This window comes from Elaeis guineensis, chromosome 2, assembly GCF_000442705.2.
Source record: "Elaeis guineensis isolate ETL-2024a chromosome 2, EG11, whole genome shotgun sequence".
Taxonomy (NCBI): domain Eukaryota; kingdom Viridiplantae; phylum Streptophyta; class Magnoliopsida; order Arecales; family Arecaceae; genus Elaeis; species Elaeis guineensis.
Window position 1 is genome coordinate 124,134,207 of NC_025994.2, and position 18,398 is coordinate 124,152,604.

The 18,398-nt window shown below is 38.7% G+C and overlaps 1 protein-coding gene across 1 annotated transcript; it reads right to left on the reverse strand.

Annotated features, from left to right (window-relative positions):
• Nucleotides 1–587: 587 nt before the first annotated feature.
• LOC105057952 (protein CHUP1, chloroplastic) lies at nucleotides 588–3,994 on the reverse strand. Its single transcript, XM_010940728.4, has 4 exons — nucleotides 3,507–3,994; nucleotides 3,314–3,411; nucleotides 2,181–2,963; nucleotides 588–1,748 (listed from the first exon to the last, which is right to left on the reverse strand). Exons 1-4 carry the CDS (start codon nucleotides 3,667–3,669, stop codon nucleotides 795–797), a joined length of 1,998 nt encoding a protein of 665 aa, XP_010939030.1. The 5' UTR covers nucleotides 3,670–3,994; the 3' UTR covers nucleotides 588–794.
• Between the last annotated feature and the right edge of the window lie 14,404 nt (nucleotides 3,995–18,398).

Sequence of the window (18,398 nt, forward strand, 5' to 3'; positions counted from 1 at the left end):
TTTATCATTATGCTTAGTCTCAGAAAGCTTGAGCAATCTCAGGGAAAACAGAAAATGTGACATATGTTCCATTCTTCTAAATTAGTGGACTACAATCAGAACACATCTCCTTACGATGTCACCACATATCCTAAGCATCATAAGTCAAATTAAGGACCCAGGGATCCCATTAATTTTAAGAATGGACATTCTGATAAACTATTCAATGCTGCAACAACTTGTCTTGCGGGCAGCACACCATCCAGTAAATCAGACAAATCCAAGAACGAAGACCAAGACTTATATTTCCCTGCACTGTAAAGAAGTTCAAAGTCTTTCACCATCCTTATGCAATCTTACACCCTTGCTTTGAAGGAGAAACGTGACATATGTTGTCATTGCATGTTGAACACCCAAATAATTTTATGTGCTAAATACATGTAAAGGATTGGATCCAACCTCCATTTCCTTTTTTCAAGAGACGACCAACGCCTGAGGTGGACTTTTATCATTGCATTTCAGGTACACCCATTAAATGGAAAAAGTAGTCTAGCAGATACAATAAAGTCCATGATAGGAGGTTGTATGAGCATCTTTAAGAATCAGAATCACAAGAAACTCGATGTATTTGACTTATATTGCCTCGTATATAATTTTCTCTCAGATTTAGTGATGAATCACAGATGTTCCTAATACAATAAAAGTATTTCCTAAACTAGTCACCTGTTCCCTGGTGGCAGATAATTTACAGCCAGCATGCTAAGGCATGTGTAGGTGCAGATAAGATATCCTACATAAAAACAGTGACATCAAATCTAACTTAATGATGCTGATCTTTTCTTTACTTTCGCTGATGCATGAGAACTCTTCAAAACTTCAGCATATTTTTTCAGCTCATTCTGCTCAGAAACAACAATGTCTCCATGATCAAGTAAACTATCATGGCTCATACTGATCACACTGTCATCTCCGCATACCATTTTTCTGTAACTAGTTGATGTTCCCGTATCACATCTACCACATTCTACTTGACCCTCTTTAACTTCCTCTAGATTAAGCTTCCCTAGTCTTGGAACATCAAAAGAGGTTCTATAGAAACCCTTAGACCAGCCACCTTTATTTTGAAATTTTGCATTAGCATGTGATTCCATTCCTATTAGATGATTGGTTGGGGCATGTTCCATCAAAAAGCGTGAAGAAATACTATCACACGTGTTTCTTCCAATCATATCATCCAACGAACAAGTTGAAACAGATCCCCTTATCTCTGAATCACCCCAGTTTGTATGAGTTTTATCTACCGAGGAATTTTTGCTACTGTTCCTGCCTTTTCCCAATACCAGCTTTTTAAGCTTTCTAATAAATTTAGATTTGCTCGAGCTGCTATTTTTCGTTGATGAAGAGATATCAAAGGATGCATCATCACACTCTCCGGTGGATGCTTGTGAAGAAGAACAAGACTCCGAATCAAAATCCACAAGGCTGATGTTTTTCTCATCAATACCCAAATTTGCATTTGCATATTCCAGTATGAGCTGCTTGGCTTTGTCTTCCGAAGTTGGACTCAAGCTCCTGCTTAGATCCCTAGCTGCTGTCTTCCCTGGAGGGGCCTGATAATTCCTCAGCTCATATCGTAAGCATGCATTGATCCACCTAAGATATACCAATTCTTCAACATCTGCACAACGATCAGTTTGAAGCTGCTCAATTTCCCTTGCCAAGTTTTTATTTTCTTCCCTCAAGCAACAAACTTCTTCCAGTACTTCTGCCTGCAAGAGAGTGTAACTAGTTAATGCTACTTTCGCAGACTCTGGTTGGATAACCAACACGTCATACTTGTAACAAAGTATGGAAAATTTGCAAAGAATAACAAACACAGCAATGCACAAAATAGTAAATATAAGAGCTGTGTTGAAAAGATGGAGTAAGAAAAAGTATCTAAACAGCTGGAGTATATAATGATTTATCTGGATGCAAAACATATTTCAAACGAGAAATGAATTCACAACTTTTCATGGCGGAAAAAGACATGGAGACTATTATGGAGGGACTTATGACCAGAATGAAAGGAACTACCATATAAGTATTATCATCAATATTTGGGGTTAACTATTGAAAATAGGGATGCCAATTCTTTTCTGTCTGCAAGCCAAATAAGTAATCATAATTTACATGAATCTAATCAAAAGTATGGAAACTACCCCAGGGGCCTTTAAAGTGGCAGATGATATCATTTGTGTAGTAGACTCCAATTTCTGCATCAAGTCCAATTTCTCCTGTACCAGTCTTGAGTTCTCCTTTCTAAGCTCAGTAGCTTCATCTTCCACCTCCTTCAGCCTCTTCAAATTGCTCTCGACCTCTACATCATTTTTGCCATCCTTGTGCTCATTTTCTTGCAACACGGCAATTTTCTGCTGAAGGGAAGCTAGCTTATCCCTTGCCTGCTCTCCATCTGATTTTAGTTTCTTCTTCAGAAGCTTAATCATCGACCTTGCAGACTCCAGTTCGGTCATTACTCTTGAGTAGTCCAACACCTGATTTTTGAGTTTCTGGTTTTCATCTTGCAAGGACTCAATCTTTAGTGATAACAGTTTAACCTCCATCGTGTTCATCTTCAACCTGTTCTCCAGCTCTCTCACAGTGGCCTCCTGTTCCTTTAATCCATAATACTCGAGCATCTGTAACTCAAGACATTTTTCCCTCTCCTGGAGAGAGTGCACCAAGTTGCGAAGGTATGCAATCTCCAGCTCCATTTCCACGTCCTTGATATCCAACTTGCTATTCATGGGGATTTTGGTGCTAGCCTCCAAGTCTTGCTGAGCTGTCTCAAACTCCCTCACGACTATCTGATTAAACTCTGGTAAAAGAAACTCCTCTTCATCCTCTGAACTCTTACAGATCGGAGACGACCCCAAAACGGTGGTGGTGGTGGTGCTGATGGTGGAGGCGGATGTCCCACGGATTATCTTGGCCAAAGCTTCCTCCTTGACATAGCAAAACCCAATTCACAAAATATATCATAAATTTCTCAGCATCCATGCTTCAAAATAACATTTTTAACAATGAAAATATCAAATAACGTTTCTTTGTGAAGAGAAATCTTACAAAAATCTCGAGACCCAGTAGAAAATTACTCAAAGTAAGAGGAAAAGAAACTAGCGGAAACATCAAACTTTCCTCCGTTTGATAATCAAAAACCAGGTCTCCTATCCGATCCTTGATAAAAGTTACAGTTTCCAGCAGAAAAACTCAATTTTTTGAGAAATTCTTCAAAACTCTCTAAACCCAATAAAGAAATCACCCAAACTAAGGGGTATAGGGATTTGTCTCTTACACTTCGAATAATGGGCAGTTCATCCTTGAGGCTTCTTGTACCGCCAGTGGCAGCGCGAGCGGTCGCGGACCTGCCAGCGTTTTCCGGCTCATCGCTTGCTTTTAGAAAGAGAAAACTTTGAAATCAGCACCACAAGTATCGACCGAGATGATTCAGATAAAGAAGAAGCGAGGATAGGAAAGTAATAACGAACCTGGAGAGGAGGCGGGAGGAGGGGGAAGGCGGGGGCGGGAATGGAATCGAGAGGCGAAGTAGCCAGCGATGGAGAGGGCCAAAGCGACGCCCAGTTTAAAAATCAGGGGCTTCATGTCCTTCTTGTCTCCCTCCACCAACCCCTTCATCGCCCCCACCTCCATCTATAATTTATACTCGCTATTCCATCGAGAATAGAAGAAGAATAAAACACGGGCCTCGTCCCTTCTCCTTGCCCGCCTCCATCGCAAATCTCAAAGCGCATGACGACAGGAAAGAGATGACAAGAGGAAGGGGAGAACAAAAAGGGAAAGAAGCCGAGGGTCTCAAGGCGGAGGAAAGAAGGGGAGGGATGGAATAAGCGTGCGTAACAGAGGAGGTATGCGAGCGAACAAAACTTTCGTCTCTTCTTCCTCTGCTCCGTTGCCCTTTATATTCGAGTTGCTGCTATGCATCACCTAGGTTGTCCCCGGACATGCTTGTCTTTGTACTCGAAAGCTCCACAAAGATCGGCTACGCAAACGTCAGGGGACTTGTTATGGGGAAGTGTAGAGATTACTTTTGGAGCTGTGGGGCCCGCGACATTGCTGTCGTTGGATGTGATTCCCGTGCGAATCTCTCCCTTCCGCCGTGTTTGACCGGAAGCTTCGCCCCTCTGTGAGTGTGGGTGGGTGTTTTGGATTCCGTGGCCGCTCACCGTTGGATTGAGCGGAGAATCCGGAGAGAACGTGCGAGAGTGCGGAGGTACACCGGAAGCGAACGAAGGTAGTATGTTACGTTGTGTGTGGATTTGTTTCGTTGGACATGACGGGCATCTTACCGCACCAGCAGCGCTCCGCGCTGGGCCGCGACGAAGGAGTGGGTCACCGGTGCGCCTGAAGCGCGGCCGCGTTGTCCTAATGTTTCCAGGCTCATAAGGATACAAGTGTCACCTTTTTGCCCTCGTTAGCTTTTTCCCCGGCCCTGTGGACTCCTGCAGCATCGCCGTGTCTAACAGGGACGGCACACCGACACGTCTGCAAGTTAAGATGCAGGTGGAAGTGTGGTGGGTGGCAAAGAGTGTCCAATAAATGATCCTCTGCCAAGTCATTCATTGCGTCACGTAATTGAACTATGATTATTAGGTTTTTTTAAAATTTAATAATTTTTTTGATTTCGTTTTTTGGGATAATCTGAGGAGCTAGCAGCTATATTATGATACAATAAGTCACTGTTTGCACAAAGAAGAAACAGCCAAAATAAAAAAAGTAATTAAACAGAAGTGGCAACTGGCAAGCTTTGGGGAAACTAAGGAAAATGAAGTACTAAAAGGGATACAAAACAGAGCAACTCCCACGACTTTGATATCGAGGAGAATCCCAAGGGGGACGGTGAGACAATAATCCTTCCTGTGAGATCGGCTTGGGGTAATAAAGCAGACCAACGCCCAAGCCAAAATTCTCTCTGATTACTAGCAGTAGCAAGGAACGCTGGCACGTAGCAAGGAACCATCTCGTACTCTGCATACCTATGGGCCAACTCAGATTCAAGGAAACCTGGCTTGCAAGAGAAAATATGTCAACCGATGCATCCATCAGAGCCCTAACTGTTAGGCCATTGTGCGCTGCGAGACATAACCCATCAGAATCATTCTCATATGAAACATCACCTGGAGGGCTCAAGTAACAGCACCACTGATAAAGGGAACAGTGGCAACTCGGAACTCAATTCAATAAACAGCAGTAAGTTGTTGAGAGTAGAGGGATAGGGTATCAAAATTAGCGATATAGAGTATTGAAAGCCACACATTACCAGACCCTTAGAAGCAACAAATGGCAGATAACTTGAAGACCCCTGGAGTTGCTTTTTGGTACATGATGTATACTGTGCCATTGAAACCTAACCCACCATGCCAGCCGCATCATAAGCCTTCCTTGTTTTCGTCTCACATTACTTGCGGCAAAGGAGGATGAGTAGGGAATTTGCCCTGAGTAAGATATTGATGAGTGATCGCCTTTGCCCGCGGGGAAAAGAAACTCTACAATCAGCCACAAGAACGTCACATAACTCCCCAGGTAAAATATCTCCATTATGATAGTTAACATCACCATTCAATGCTATTTTAGATATATAATCAGCTGGCTTATTAACTTCACAAAGAATATTAACTTCTTGGCTGACCAGCCCTTTATATCATTTAAAATTGAAATATTTTTGCTTTTTTCCATGGTTGGGTGCTTGGTTGAAGGGAATTGAGCTCTGGAATAGGAACTAGAATGGATGACTCCCATTCCAACAACCGCTTGGTTGGAGAGAGTTCGATTCTGATTTCGAGATAGAATGGGAGTGGTCCAATTTACCTAAAACTCAATCCCTATTCTCTCTTATGGATTAAAAATTTTTATTTTAATTTCGATTCTAATCATGAACCAAACGGTTCGGATGACTTAGTCATTCCGATTCTTATTTCAATCTATTTCAATTTCGATCGCGAATCAAATACCCCCTTAATGATAGTGAGCGAATCTCCCATCAACCCTATGTGGTGGCCCTGCAATTCATTGATTACCATTAAAGTACCAAGCCAAACAACCAGTTAACTCAACTGGGGAACCAAAGTAAGAGCCAGTTGTTTACCTCCAGCTCTAAGAAAACAACCAGTATGACCTCGAATAACATTAGCAGCGCCTGAAACTGTATCCGTCACAGCCGAATCGAAGTTTATTTAAAAACCTCATGAGAGAGAGAGAGGACAAACACATTGTGTTGATCACTATCATAAGTACGAAAGTTGGCCCAGTGCTTGGATGGGGTCATCAAAATAGGCTATGCGGAAGTCAATAAGTAAGATACCTTTCCAATTAATTGTGCTTGTATCATATGGACATTCTGGAAGATCTTTGGAGCCCCCAGATTAACCATGCAGTATAGGCAAACATAGCTATCTCCATCATGTCGACCTGGCTATTAGATAAATGTTCAATAAAGGCAATCAAGGATCTAGGGATAAAGCTAAATTCACCAATATGTTGCAAGTTATTTCCAACAGACTATGGTAAAGAGGCAAAGAATGATAGCATGCTTGGTGTCCTCTAACGTAAGTTAACAAATATCACAATAAGTACTTGTTGTGGCTGTGATAACCTAGCATGCAACATTTTTTTTAGTTGGCAGATGGCACCAAAATAGCCTCCATAAGAAAATTTTGACCCTCGTGGGTACCTTTAACTTCTAGATGTATGAAAAATTAAAAAGGCTGTCAAAAGATAAGCTGGACTTGATTAGACAAGTCCCCATATGCTAAGGAAATTTTGCGAACCTGGTTCATCACATCAATGGAGAGAAAGGACGATAACTTAATTAAGTTCCAAGAGTGATCCCATTTATCAGCTCCCAAACCTGGATATCCAGGTTAGACATATTAATATTCATCAGAGTTGGGCACTCTGATAAATGAATGGTGTCTGTTCAAAGGTCTTCAAGAATTTTAATATAAGTACCATTGCCCACGGTCCATATGAAATGTGGCTGTACCAGCAACCCATATTTATAGATCTCCGTCCAGATTGATAAGCACCTCCTAAGCCTTTGGTGGTCATACTAGTTGCCTGAGAAATGGTATTTAGCATGCATAAGTTTGACCCATGAAAATTGAGGATTAAAAATAATTCGAGCAGCTAGCTTGCAAATTTATGCTTTGTGCTGGGTGTAGAGGTCCATAAACCTAAGACCCCCTTCACTTTTATTTTGGCAATTATCCGATCCCAATAAATAAGATAAAAGCTTCTCTAAATGGTATCATATCCCTATAAGAATGCTCAGAAGTCCTCCAATTTTAGGATAATGAATATAGGCACTGTTGTCGATGATAAGCAATATATAGGAATGGAAGACAACAGAGATTGGACAAAGGGTTACTCTTCCCGTAAAAGATAGAACCTTCTACTTTCAATTCCCAATATGGGATGTCACTTTGTCAATCGAGAAATTAAATTAGCAATTTTCAAATGCTGACCAGAGAGTGGGACCTCAAGATACATCCACTTGAATGTCATCTCCAATATATGGAAGATCTCTTTAATATGATTTTTGAATATATGGGACCCCAAGATTCCTTTTATAGTTGGTTTGACAATCATTTGTTTATCACAAACTATTGAATATATATATATATATGTATATTGTATATGTTTCATCCCCATCCTTTTTTTTTTTTTTTTTGTAAATTTAGCTTGTATATTCAAACAAAAAGGAATGATTCATCTTCTTTTACGACCCCAAGCATTGGATTGCCCATTGCCCCACTCGTAGAGTATTTTGACCTCCCTCTTTCATTAGCTTGTGGACATTGTGAAAGAAAATGAATCATTCGTTCGTGCAAAAGATACAACATGAATCCCATGTTTTACTCCACTTTTTCAGCACTATATCAACTTCTCTTTGCCATCTTCTTTAGCAATGCCTTTCATTTAATTCAGCATAGCAACTCATTTTCTGCTTTTTTTTTTTTTTATTTTTATGTTTTTGAGCTATCTCTCAAATGCAATCTATCATCGTCATCATCCTGACCATTTTATTATTATATATGTTGCATTCACACAATCTTTTATCCTTTTTAGAAATCTTTAAACATGTTTTGCTTGGTCAAATATTTAAAAATATAAATATAAATTTCATAAGTGATGACAGCGGTGATATTAGTTTTGGTGATGGAGGCGACAGCGGGAGTAGTAGAATAAAATGAACTTCATTAAAACCCAAACCAACCAAAAAAATGTGTGCCCCTCATTTTCTTCTCCCTTCCCGTGGACGGTGACGTTTATTTAAACTCAATAATTAACATGACAGTCAAAATATTCATATTGGCCCCATAAACATCGAAAGATATGGATGAAATTTAGTGACGCTCCACGAGATTAATGAGAATAGTAGTGGAAGTCCTTGTGACGCAAATTGCACAAGGTAGCTTTTAAGGTGGATTTCTATTTTTTTTTTTTTTAAATGCTACTTTATAATTGTTTCTTGATTCATAACAGATGATTGTCATAAAATAAAATTAGAATAATGGTGATGGCTATAAAATCTTCTGGTCCGTGAAATAAGAATAAGATATGGAAGAAACCCACGGCAGCGGCTGGATTTTTTTGTGGCCAAACCACCAAGTAATAATCAGGTGAGTTTTAAATAAAAAATATTTTAATCTTTCTATTGTTAAAAGAACGAAAAAAAAAATCCCTAAATTCCCTGAGCGTCCCCACATCCCTTTTCTTCTTCTTCTGAATTATCCTCTCTCCGACAGTCTGACGTCTCCGCCGCAAACGACGACGCCTGTTGATGCATCGCCGCGGACGTGAGGTTGGTCAGCTGTCCAACGACTGACGGGGTGTGTTCTACTCCCTTCTTACTCCATTTCTCTTTTGTCTTCCCTCACCTGCACGGCATTCCGGCGGTGGTGACAAGCCCGGAATGTCCATCGCCATCCGCCTCCTTTGCTTGCCGGCGATCAGCAGCAACCAGCGCATTACCATATACAAGGCCGCGGCTACAGAGGGGAGTAGGGATGGCAGCGAAATCTAAACCCGCGGGTACCCGATTAGGTCAAATAGTCAACGCATTAATTGTATTTGGGCCGATTTGGGTAAAATTTTAATGCTTAATTTTGGATTCAAACCAAAACCGGATAATTATGGAGCCCTTTTCTAGAATAATGCAAAAAAAAAATTTATTTATCAAAATATATCAAAATCAAACTTATTTACCAAATTAATGTAAAAAAGAAAAACGTCATTTTGAATGGCGTTTTTTCCCCCTACCACGTCACCCCCCATTTCCACGGTGGCATCGTCCCAAAAAAAAAAAAAGAAAAAAAGAAGAAACGCCGTTCCAAATGGCGTCTTTAAAAAATGGCGTTTTTAAAAACGCCATTCAAAATGGCGTTTTCATATTTTTCCAAAAAAAAAAAAAAATTGTGAAAAAATGAGAAAATTAGTTTTTTAAAATTTAAAATTAATTAATAAATTATAATTATAATTTTGATTGAAATTTAAAATATAAAGATTTGAATTTGTAATTCATTAAAAAAATTAATTTAGATTTTTTATTTAAATTTTTTTTTAAAAGATGTCAAAAAAAATCTTAAGAAATAAAAAAAAATATCATAGAAAATAAAAAAAAGAGAAAGAAATATGAAAGAAATAAAAATTTGAAATTTAATTGAAAAATATCGTTCGAAATGCTTGTCCTAAAAATTTTTTTTAAAAAAATTTAAATAATAAAAAAATTATAATTTAAAATTTAAAAGAAATAAAATTTTAGAGATTAATTGAAATAAAAATAAGCATTCAAATTACTTTGTCAAATTAAAATTAATTTATTTTAAAAATATTCAAAAAAAATTAAAAAATAGGCTAAAAAATTTTTATAAAGACATAAAGAATTGAAAAAAAATAGAAATTATAATTGTAATTGAAGAACAAAGTTTATAATTTTTAATTTTAAGAAATAAGAATTATAATTTTAATTGAAATTAAAATTTACTTTTTAAATAACTAAATTAATTGAAATATAAATTTTTCAAAAATATTTTAAATAAAAGAAAAAAAATACGTAATAGAATATCAAAAAGATAAAAATGGAAGAAAACTAAAATTAAAATTTAAAATTATAAAAATTATAAATTAGATTAGAAAAAATATATCATAAAAGAATAAAATTAAATTAAATTAAATATAATTTCATTTTTAGGATATTTTATAAATGTGACTTAAAAAAATTAAATTTGAATTAAATTTTGATAAAAAAAGAAATACATTAATAAGTTAAAAAATGATGAAAAGTTAAAAAGTTAAAAAGTTAAAATTTTTAAAAAGTCAGAAAAAATAAGAATTATAAATTTAAAATTTTAAAAAAATAAAATTTTAAAGATTAAGTGAAATAGAAATATTTTTTAAAATTAATTTCTCAAATTAAAATTAATTTAATTAAAAAATTTTCTAAATAAAATATAAAAATCGCCTAAAAAAATTTCATAAAAAGATAAAGAAATGAAAAAAAATAGAAATTCTAATTGTAATTGAAGAACAAAGTTTATAATTTTTAATTTTAAGAAATAAGAATTATAATTATAATTGAAATTAAAAATAATATTTTAAATAACTAAATTAATTTAAACATTAATATTTAAAAAATATTTTAAATAAAGAAAAAAAATACGTAATAGAATGTCAAAAAGATAAAAGTGGAAGAAAATTAAAATTAAAAATTATAATTATAAAAATTATAAAAAAAAATTCATAAAAGAATAAAATGTAATTAAATTAATTACAATTTATTTTTTCGGGTATTTTATAAATGTGACTTAAAAATTTTTAATTTGAATTAAATTTTGATCAAAAAATAAATACATTAAAAAATTAAAAAATGAATAGGGAGAGAGAGAGGAAGAGAGAGAGAGACGAAGAGAGAGAGGAGGGGGCCACCGCCGGGATGCGGGACCCGCCGTCGGGACGCGCGGCCCGCCGCCGGCCGTCTGTGGCCGGCGGCCAAGGAGAAAGGAGAGAGAGAGGAAGAGAGAGAGAGAGGAAGAGAGAGGAGGGGGCTGGGGGCCACCGCCGGGACGCGCGGCCCGCCGCCGGGACGCGCGGCCCGCCACCGGCATGACTAAAAGAAAAAGAGAGAGAGGGGAAGAGGGAGAGAGAAAGAGGAAGAGGGAGAGAGCAACGGGAAGAGCTCACCGCCGTCGAGACCTCACCGCCGTGCCGCCGGAGAAGATCGAGATGGGAGAAAGGAGAAGGGAGAAGGGAGAAGGAAGAAGGAGAAGAGGGAAAAGGAAGAAGAGGGGAAAATGGGTTTGGGGAGGGGAAAACGCCATTCTCTATGGCGTTTTCTCCTTTTTTTTTTATTTATCTATTTCTAATATTTTAATAAATAAATTTAATTAAATAATAAAAATAATAATTTAAATGATAATTTTTAATTTAAATTAAAATTATATTATTTTAAAATTTATAATTATAATTTCTATTTTATTATTACTTTTTTATTTTTTTATGATACTTTTTTTATTTATTTTAAAATAGTTATCATTTGAAATTATAATTCCATTTTTCTTCTATTTTTTTCTTTTTAGCATTCTATTACGTATTCTTTTCCTTTAATTAAAAAAATATTATTTTTTCTAAAGTTCAATTTACAAAATTTTTTTTCTACATTTTTCCTCATTTTTTAACTTTACACTGTATTTATTTTTTGATCAAAATTTAATTCAAATTAAATTTTCCTCCCATTTTTTTCCTTTATTTAAAATATTAGGAAAATTTAAAATTTAATTTGAATTAAATATTGATCAAAAAATAAATACAGTGTAAAGTTAAAAAATGAGAAAAAATGTGGAAAAAAAAATTTATTTCTGGTAATTTTTATTTTTAAAATTTTTTAAAAAGAGAGAGAGAGAGGAAGAGGGAGAGAGAGGAGGCAGCTCACCGCCGTGCTGTCGGAGAGACGCCGGAGAAGGGAGAAGAGGGAGAAAGGAGAAGAGGGAGAAAGAGAGAAGAAGGGAGAAAGGAGAAAACGTCGTTCCCTTCGGCATTTTTTTATTATTTTTCTTTTTTTTTTAATTTTTTAATTTTTTTTTCATAATTTATTTAATTAATTTTTTTTAATTTATTAAATTTTTTAATGAAGATAGTAATTTGAATGATAATTTTTAATTTAAATTAAATTAAATTTTTTGTTTTAATTTATAATTTCTATTTTATTACCATTTTTCCTCTTTTATTTACTTTTTTTATGACCATTTTTTCTCTTTTATTTACTTTTTTTATGATATATTTTTTTAATTTAATTTATAATTTTTATAATTTAAAAATATAATTTTAGTTTTCTTTCATTTTTATGATATATTACGTATTCTTTTCCTTTACTTAAATTTGTAAAGGAAGAAGGAGAAGATCGAGAAGGGAGAAGGGAGAAGGAGGGAAAAAAGGAGTTTGGGGAGGGGAGAGAATGGCGTTTTCTCTTTTTTTTTATTTTTTATTTTTTAATTTCTTTATTTATCTAGTTGTAATCTTTTAATAAATAAATTTAATTAAATAATAAAAATAATAATTTAAATGATAATTTTTAATTTAAATTAAAATTAAATTTTTTTAAAATTTATAATTATAATTTCTATTTTTTTATCATATTTTTTTAAAAAAAATTTTTAAAAAAATTGATCATTTGAAATTATAATTTTAGTTTTCTTTCATTTTTATCTTTTTAGCATTCTATTCTTTCATTTTTATCTTTTTAGCATTCTATTACGTATTCCTTTCCTTTACTTAAAAAAATATTTATTTTTCCTAAAGTTCAATTCAAAGAGCAACATTTGATATATTATTATTTACGTTATAATTTTTATAGTCCTTTCAGCATAACATTTTCTCTCCTAATATTCTGAGACACATTCGAGTATGTGTATCCATATGCACCAATCATAATATCCAATCATTTAAAATTAAATAATATAAAATAAAATCAATATTTAATATTATTCAATAGAATAAAAATGTCAAACGTACAAAAAAAAATAATACAACAAAAATGTAAAAATACTAAATACAAATACAACAAAGACTAAGTCCCACAAGGACGTCGCGGCGCCCGTGGTCGCTTGGACCTTCTCAGGAAGGTCCTCGCCGGCTGCTCCTGCTGTGATGGCTCCTCTCCTATATCAGTGGAGGAGATCTGCTGATCATGCTGCTCAGGAATAACTGATGCTGTCGGATCATCTACGGACTGAGAGACCCGTTCAACTCTCTCATCTGGATACACGGATGGACCTGAAAAAAAGTATCATACTCATGTGGCCAACTGGTACCCGGTGATGGCATCTGGGGGATGTAGGAAGAAGAAGACGCTGCCATCTGTGGATGAAAAGGCGGTGGCATCTGTGCAGCATCAAATGATGACATATGCGGTGATGGCATATGTGAAGCATATGGTGACGGCGTATAACTCATATCTGGCGCCCGAACTGCTCCATACCAAGGGGCACAGGTATGTGGATCAACACCAATCGCCATCAATGTTCTGGAACCTGTTCTCTCCATCTCCCGCAGTATCTGAATCCGCTCGTCCTCATCAGTCGTAGATAAAGCACGACGAGTGTCCAACACGAGATCCGACATAGAATCAGTCTATAAAATAAAAATAGAACAGTTAGTATAAAACAATCAGTATAGTGTACAATATAAAACAAAAATATAACACAAATAACATGAAGTAATTTTCGTAATCTTACCAAAAGACGTACAATAGAACTCTCGCCCTCGTATCCAGAAACTGCATACTGAGACTGTCCAATGACTCGCACCGTAATGCTAAAAAACCAAGCCATGTAGTCATCAGTATATGAACGGCCTCTCAAAATAGGATCACCATGAACAATGTGATCTCGACGTGCATCCCAGATATCGATGTACTGTGCATGTCTGATACGCCAGTCGATACGAGCTCTCCCTCGTCGATCAATACGATGAAGTCCCTGACTGGTATCAAACTGCTCTGGGATGCCCTGAGTCTGACCAAACTGCCGCAGGACACGATCGGGAAGATGCCACTCTACCACATCAAAACAAATAAGTGGCACCCTAGCAGTCCATATGTCGTGTCCAACTGTACACATCTGCGGCAGTATAGCCAATATCCCATCTGTATATGGCTCTCATAAAAACTGATATAATATAGTTAAAATAAAAAAAATTAATAAAAAATTATAATAGATTATGAACACTGTAAATTGATATTTGTAAAAAATTCAAAATTTATCCGTCTAGATGTATCAACTAATGTATCCAACTGGCACCTATAAACCCGTGCCACTCTTGTCGATACGTGATGAACGTTGAATGCAACATTCTATCTGTTTCACAATGTACTAATATTAAATAAATTTAAAATAATAAAATTTAAATAAAAAAAATAATATTTCGATACCTGTATCCTAATGGTCCGTCTAGTCTGAATGGAACATCAGGATCCTGCTGCTCTGATGGCATCTCGAGCAACTGTCGTCGTAATGGACTGATAGTCGGCATACGCTCCCATACCCAAATCTGCAAAATTTAAAAATTAAATAAATGATATATCGAATGTAAAATATAATTAATATTACAAATTAAAAATTTTAATTCACGTACCTGTAATAATACAAGATAACCGCCAATCTCGCTCTGATCAGCATAGGAACCCCGACACATAGCTCGGTATAGACAAGCTAGTACTGCACTGCCCCAACTGAGTCGACGAGCGAAGTCTAAATCCTCTAATAATGGCAAAAACATCAACTTCATCTTATTCGATGAAGTATCAGGTAACAGGACACCACCTAACTATCGCAGCATCTGACCTCTAACATACTGCTGTACCATCTCCTCTGGTGCATCATCCGCAATATGAAAATGACGATAATGATCATCCAAACACTCAATCCTGAGTCGTGAATGATCGAAAAAATATGCGTCGGGCTCAAACCCTAACAATCGCAAGCACAAAGCCTGCCACTCCGGAATGGTAAGTGTGGGATCAACTCTGGTAACTGGATCTCCATCAACTGGTAGTCCAGTAAGGATGCTGACATCCTGTAAACTGATGGTCGCCTCACCAAATGGAAGATGAAATGTGTGTGTCTCTGGACGCCATCTCTCAAGCAAAGCAGTAATAAGACCAACGTCCATCTGTATACGACCGATCCGATATACTCCATAAAATCCCAGATATCGTAAATAATCTAACACTCTATCTGGGATGTCTTCTGTCCTCCAGAAATCTGCATCGGATCGTCGTAGACGAAGATGTCTGGACTCCTGCAATAAAATATAATAATTAGATAACGTACATTATTTTTAAAATAAAAATTTAAAGAGTAAATAAGATTGTAATGCTTACGCCGCCATCTAAAATAGTCTGTGATCGATGGTGCTCCTGCAATGTAAGAATGCTGCTATCTCGGGGACCGGGATATCGTGGATCGTAAGCCATAATACACTGTCTCAAGCAATATTATCACAGATGTATTAAAAAAATAAGACAATATATTTTAAATTTTTTTTTAAATACAATATTATCACACCATACAACTTAAACACAAAATTCAGTTCATCCCAACATATTAAACACGAAAATTCAAATACAATCCCACAGTACTTTATAAAATTAAATGCAATTTCCAAACTATCCAAACTGGACAATCAATTGACCAATGTATGTATTTTACGATATCCATATAAAAATATATATTATATATATATTTTATATGGATAACGTAGAATATTATACATTGATCAATTGACGGGTCTGCGTTTTCATGAAATGCAATATATTTAAAAATTTAACATACAACTGGATCTAATTAGATAAAAATAAAAATAAATTAATGAGATAAAAAAAATGAACACCGGAACCCGTGGACCCCACCGTCATCGCAGCCCATCGCATCAAAGCCATCACCACACGGGGCCCGCCGTCAGGGCACGCAGCCCCACCAACCGTCTGGGCCCACAATCGAGACGCGGGGCCCACCGCCGGGAGAGGCGGGGGCTGAGGACGGCCGTCGGGGCGCGGGGCCCGCCCTGGCCATCGGGGCCCGCCACCAGTCGGGTGCGGGGCCCGTCGCCAGCCGGGGTCGGGCCCACCATCGAGATGCGGGGCTCGTCGTCGGGAAGCGCGGCCCGCCGCTGGCCGTCTGTGGCCGCCGGCCAAGGAGAAGGGAGAGAGAGGAGGGGGCCGGGGCCAAGGACGAGATGCGGGACCCGCCGTCGGGACGCGCGGCCCGCCACCGGCCGTCTGTGGCCGCCGACCAAGGAGAAGGGAGAGAGAGGAAGAGAGAGAGAAGAAGAGAGAGAGGAGGGGGCCGGGGGCCGCCGTCGGGACGCTCGGCCCACCGCCGGCCATCTGTGGCCGGCGGCCAAGGAGAAGGGAGAGAGAAAGGAAGAGAGGAAGAGAGAGAGGAGGGGGTCGGGGCCAAGCTGGGACGCGCGACCCGTCGCCGGCCGTCTGTGGCCGGCTGCCAAGGTGAAGAGAGAGAGAGAGGAAGAGAGAGAGGAGGGGGCCGGGGGCCACCACCAGGACGCGCGGCCCGCCGCCGGCCGTCTGTGGCCGGCGGCCAAGGAGAAGGGAGAGAGAGAGGAAGAGAGAGAGAGAGAGAGGAAGAGAGAGAGGAGGGGGTCGGGGGCCACCGTCGGGATCGGGACCCGCCGCCCGGACGCGGGACCCGCCGCCGGGATGCGCGGCCCGCCGCCGGGACGCGCGGCCCACCGCCGGCCGTCTGTGGCCGGCGGCCAAGGAGAAGGGAGAGAGAGAGGAAGAGAGAGAGAGGAGGGGGCCGGGGGCCACCGTCGGGACGCAGGACCCGCCGCCGGGACGCGGGACCCGCCGCCGGGACGCGTGCCCCGCCGCCGGGACGCGCGGCCCGCCGCCGGCCGTCTGTGGCCGGCGGCCAAGGAGAAGGGAGAGAGAGAGGAAGAGAGAGAGAGAGAGAGGAAGAGAGAGAGGAGGGGGTCGGGGGCCACCGCCGGGACGCGGGACCCGCCGCCGGGACGCGCGACCGCCGCCGGCCGTCTGTGGCCGGCGGCCAAGGAGAAGGGAGAGAGAGGAAGAGAGAGAGGAGGGGGCCGGGGGCCACCGTCGGGACGCCGGACCCGCCGCCGGGGCGCGCGGCCCGCCGCCGGCCGTCTGTGGCCGGCGGCCAAGGAGAAGGGAGAGAGAGAGGAAGAGAGAGAGAGAGAGGAAGAGAGAGAGGAGGGGGCCGGGGGCCACCGCCGGGATGCGGGACCCGCCGTCGGGACGCGCGGCCCGCCGCCGGCCGTCTGTGGCCGACGGCCAACGAGAAGGGAGAGAGAGAGGAAGAGAGAGAGAGACGAAGAGAGAGAGGAGGGTCCGGGGGCCACCGCCGGGACGCGGGACCCACAGCCGGGACGCGCGGCCCGCCGCCGGCCGTCTGTGGCCGGCGGCCAAGGAGAAGGGAGAGAGAGAGGAAGAGAGAGAGAGAGAGGAAGAGAGAGGAGGGGGCCGGGGGCCACCGTCGGGACGCACGGCCCGCCGCCGGGACGCGCGGCCCGCCGCCGGCATGACTAAAAGAAAAACAGAGAGAGGGGAAGAGGGAGAGAGAAAGAGGAAGAGGGAGAGAGAAGCGGGAAGAGCTCACCGCCGCCGAGACCTCACCGCCGTGCCGCCGTGCCGCCGTGCCGCCGGAGAAGATCGAGATGGGAGAAGGGAGAAGGGAGAAGGAAGAAGGAGAAGAGGGAAAAGGAGGAAGAGGGGAAAAATGGGTTTGGGGAGGGGAAAACACCATTGTCTATGGCGTTTTCTCCTTTTTTTTTAATTTATTTATTTCTAATCTTTTAATTAATAAATTTAATTAAATAATAAAAATAATAATTTAAATGATAATTTTTAATTTAAATTAAAATTATATTTTTTTAAAATTTATAATTATAATTTCTATTTTATTATTATTTTTTTATTTTTTTATGATATTTTTTTAAATTTATTCTATAATATTTATCATTTGAAATTATAATTTCAGTTTTCTTCCATTTTTATCTTTTTAACATTCTATTACGTATTCTTTTCTTTTAGTTAAAAAAATAATATTTTTTCTAAAATTAAATTTACAAATTTTTTTCACATTTTTTTTCATTTTTTAATTTTTTAATGTATTTTTTTTTATCAAAATTTAATTCAAATTAAATTTTTTTAAGTCACATTTATAAAATACCTGAAAAAACAAATTGTAATTAATTTAATTACATTTTATTCTTTTATGAAATATTTTTTTATAATTTTTATAATTTTAATTTTTAATTTTAATTTTCTTCCATTTTTATCTTTTTGACATTCCATTACGTATTTTTTTCTTTATTTAAAATATTTT

Bases quoted from the DNA above. Each gene is read 5' to 3' on its own strand.
- LOC105057952 (XM_010940728.4), bottom strand. From the start codon at position 3,669: ATGGAGGTGGGGGCGATGAAGGGGTTGGTGGAGGGAGACAAGAAGGAC. The intron at 2,964-3,313 runs GTAAGAGACAAA...TGCTATGTCAAG, and splicing joins AACTGCCCATTATTCGAAGT to GAGGAAGCTTTGGCCAAGAT. The intron at 1,749-2,180 runs GTAGTTTCCATA...ACTCTCTTGCAG, and splicing joins CCACTTTAAAGGCCCCTGGG to GCAGAAGTACTGGAAGAAGT.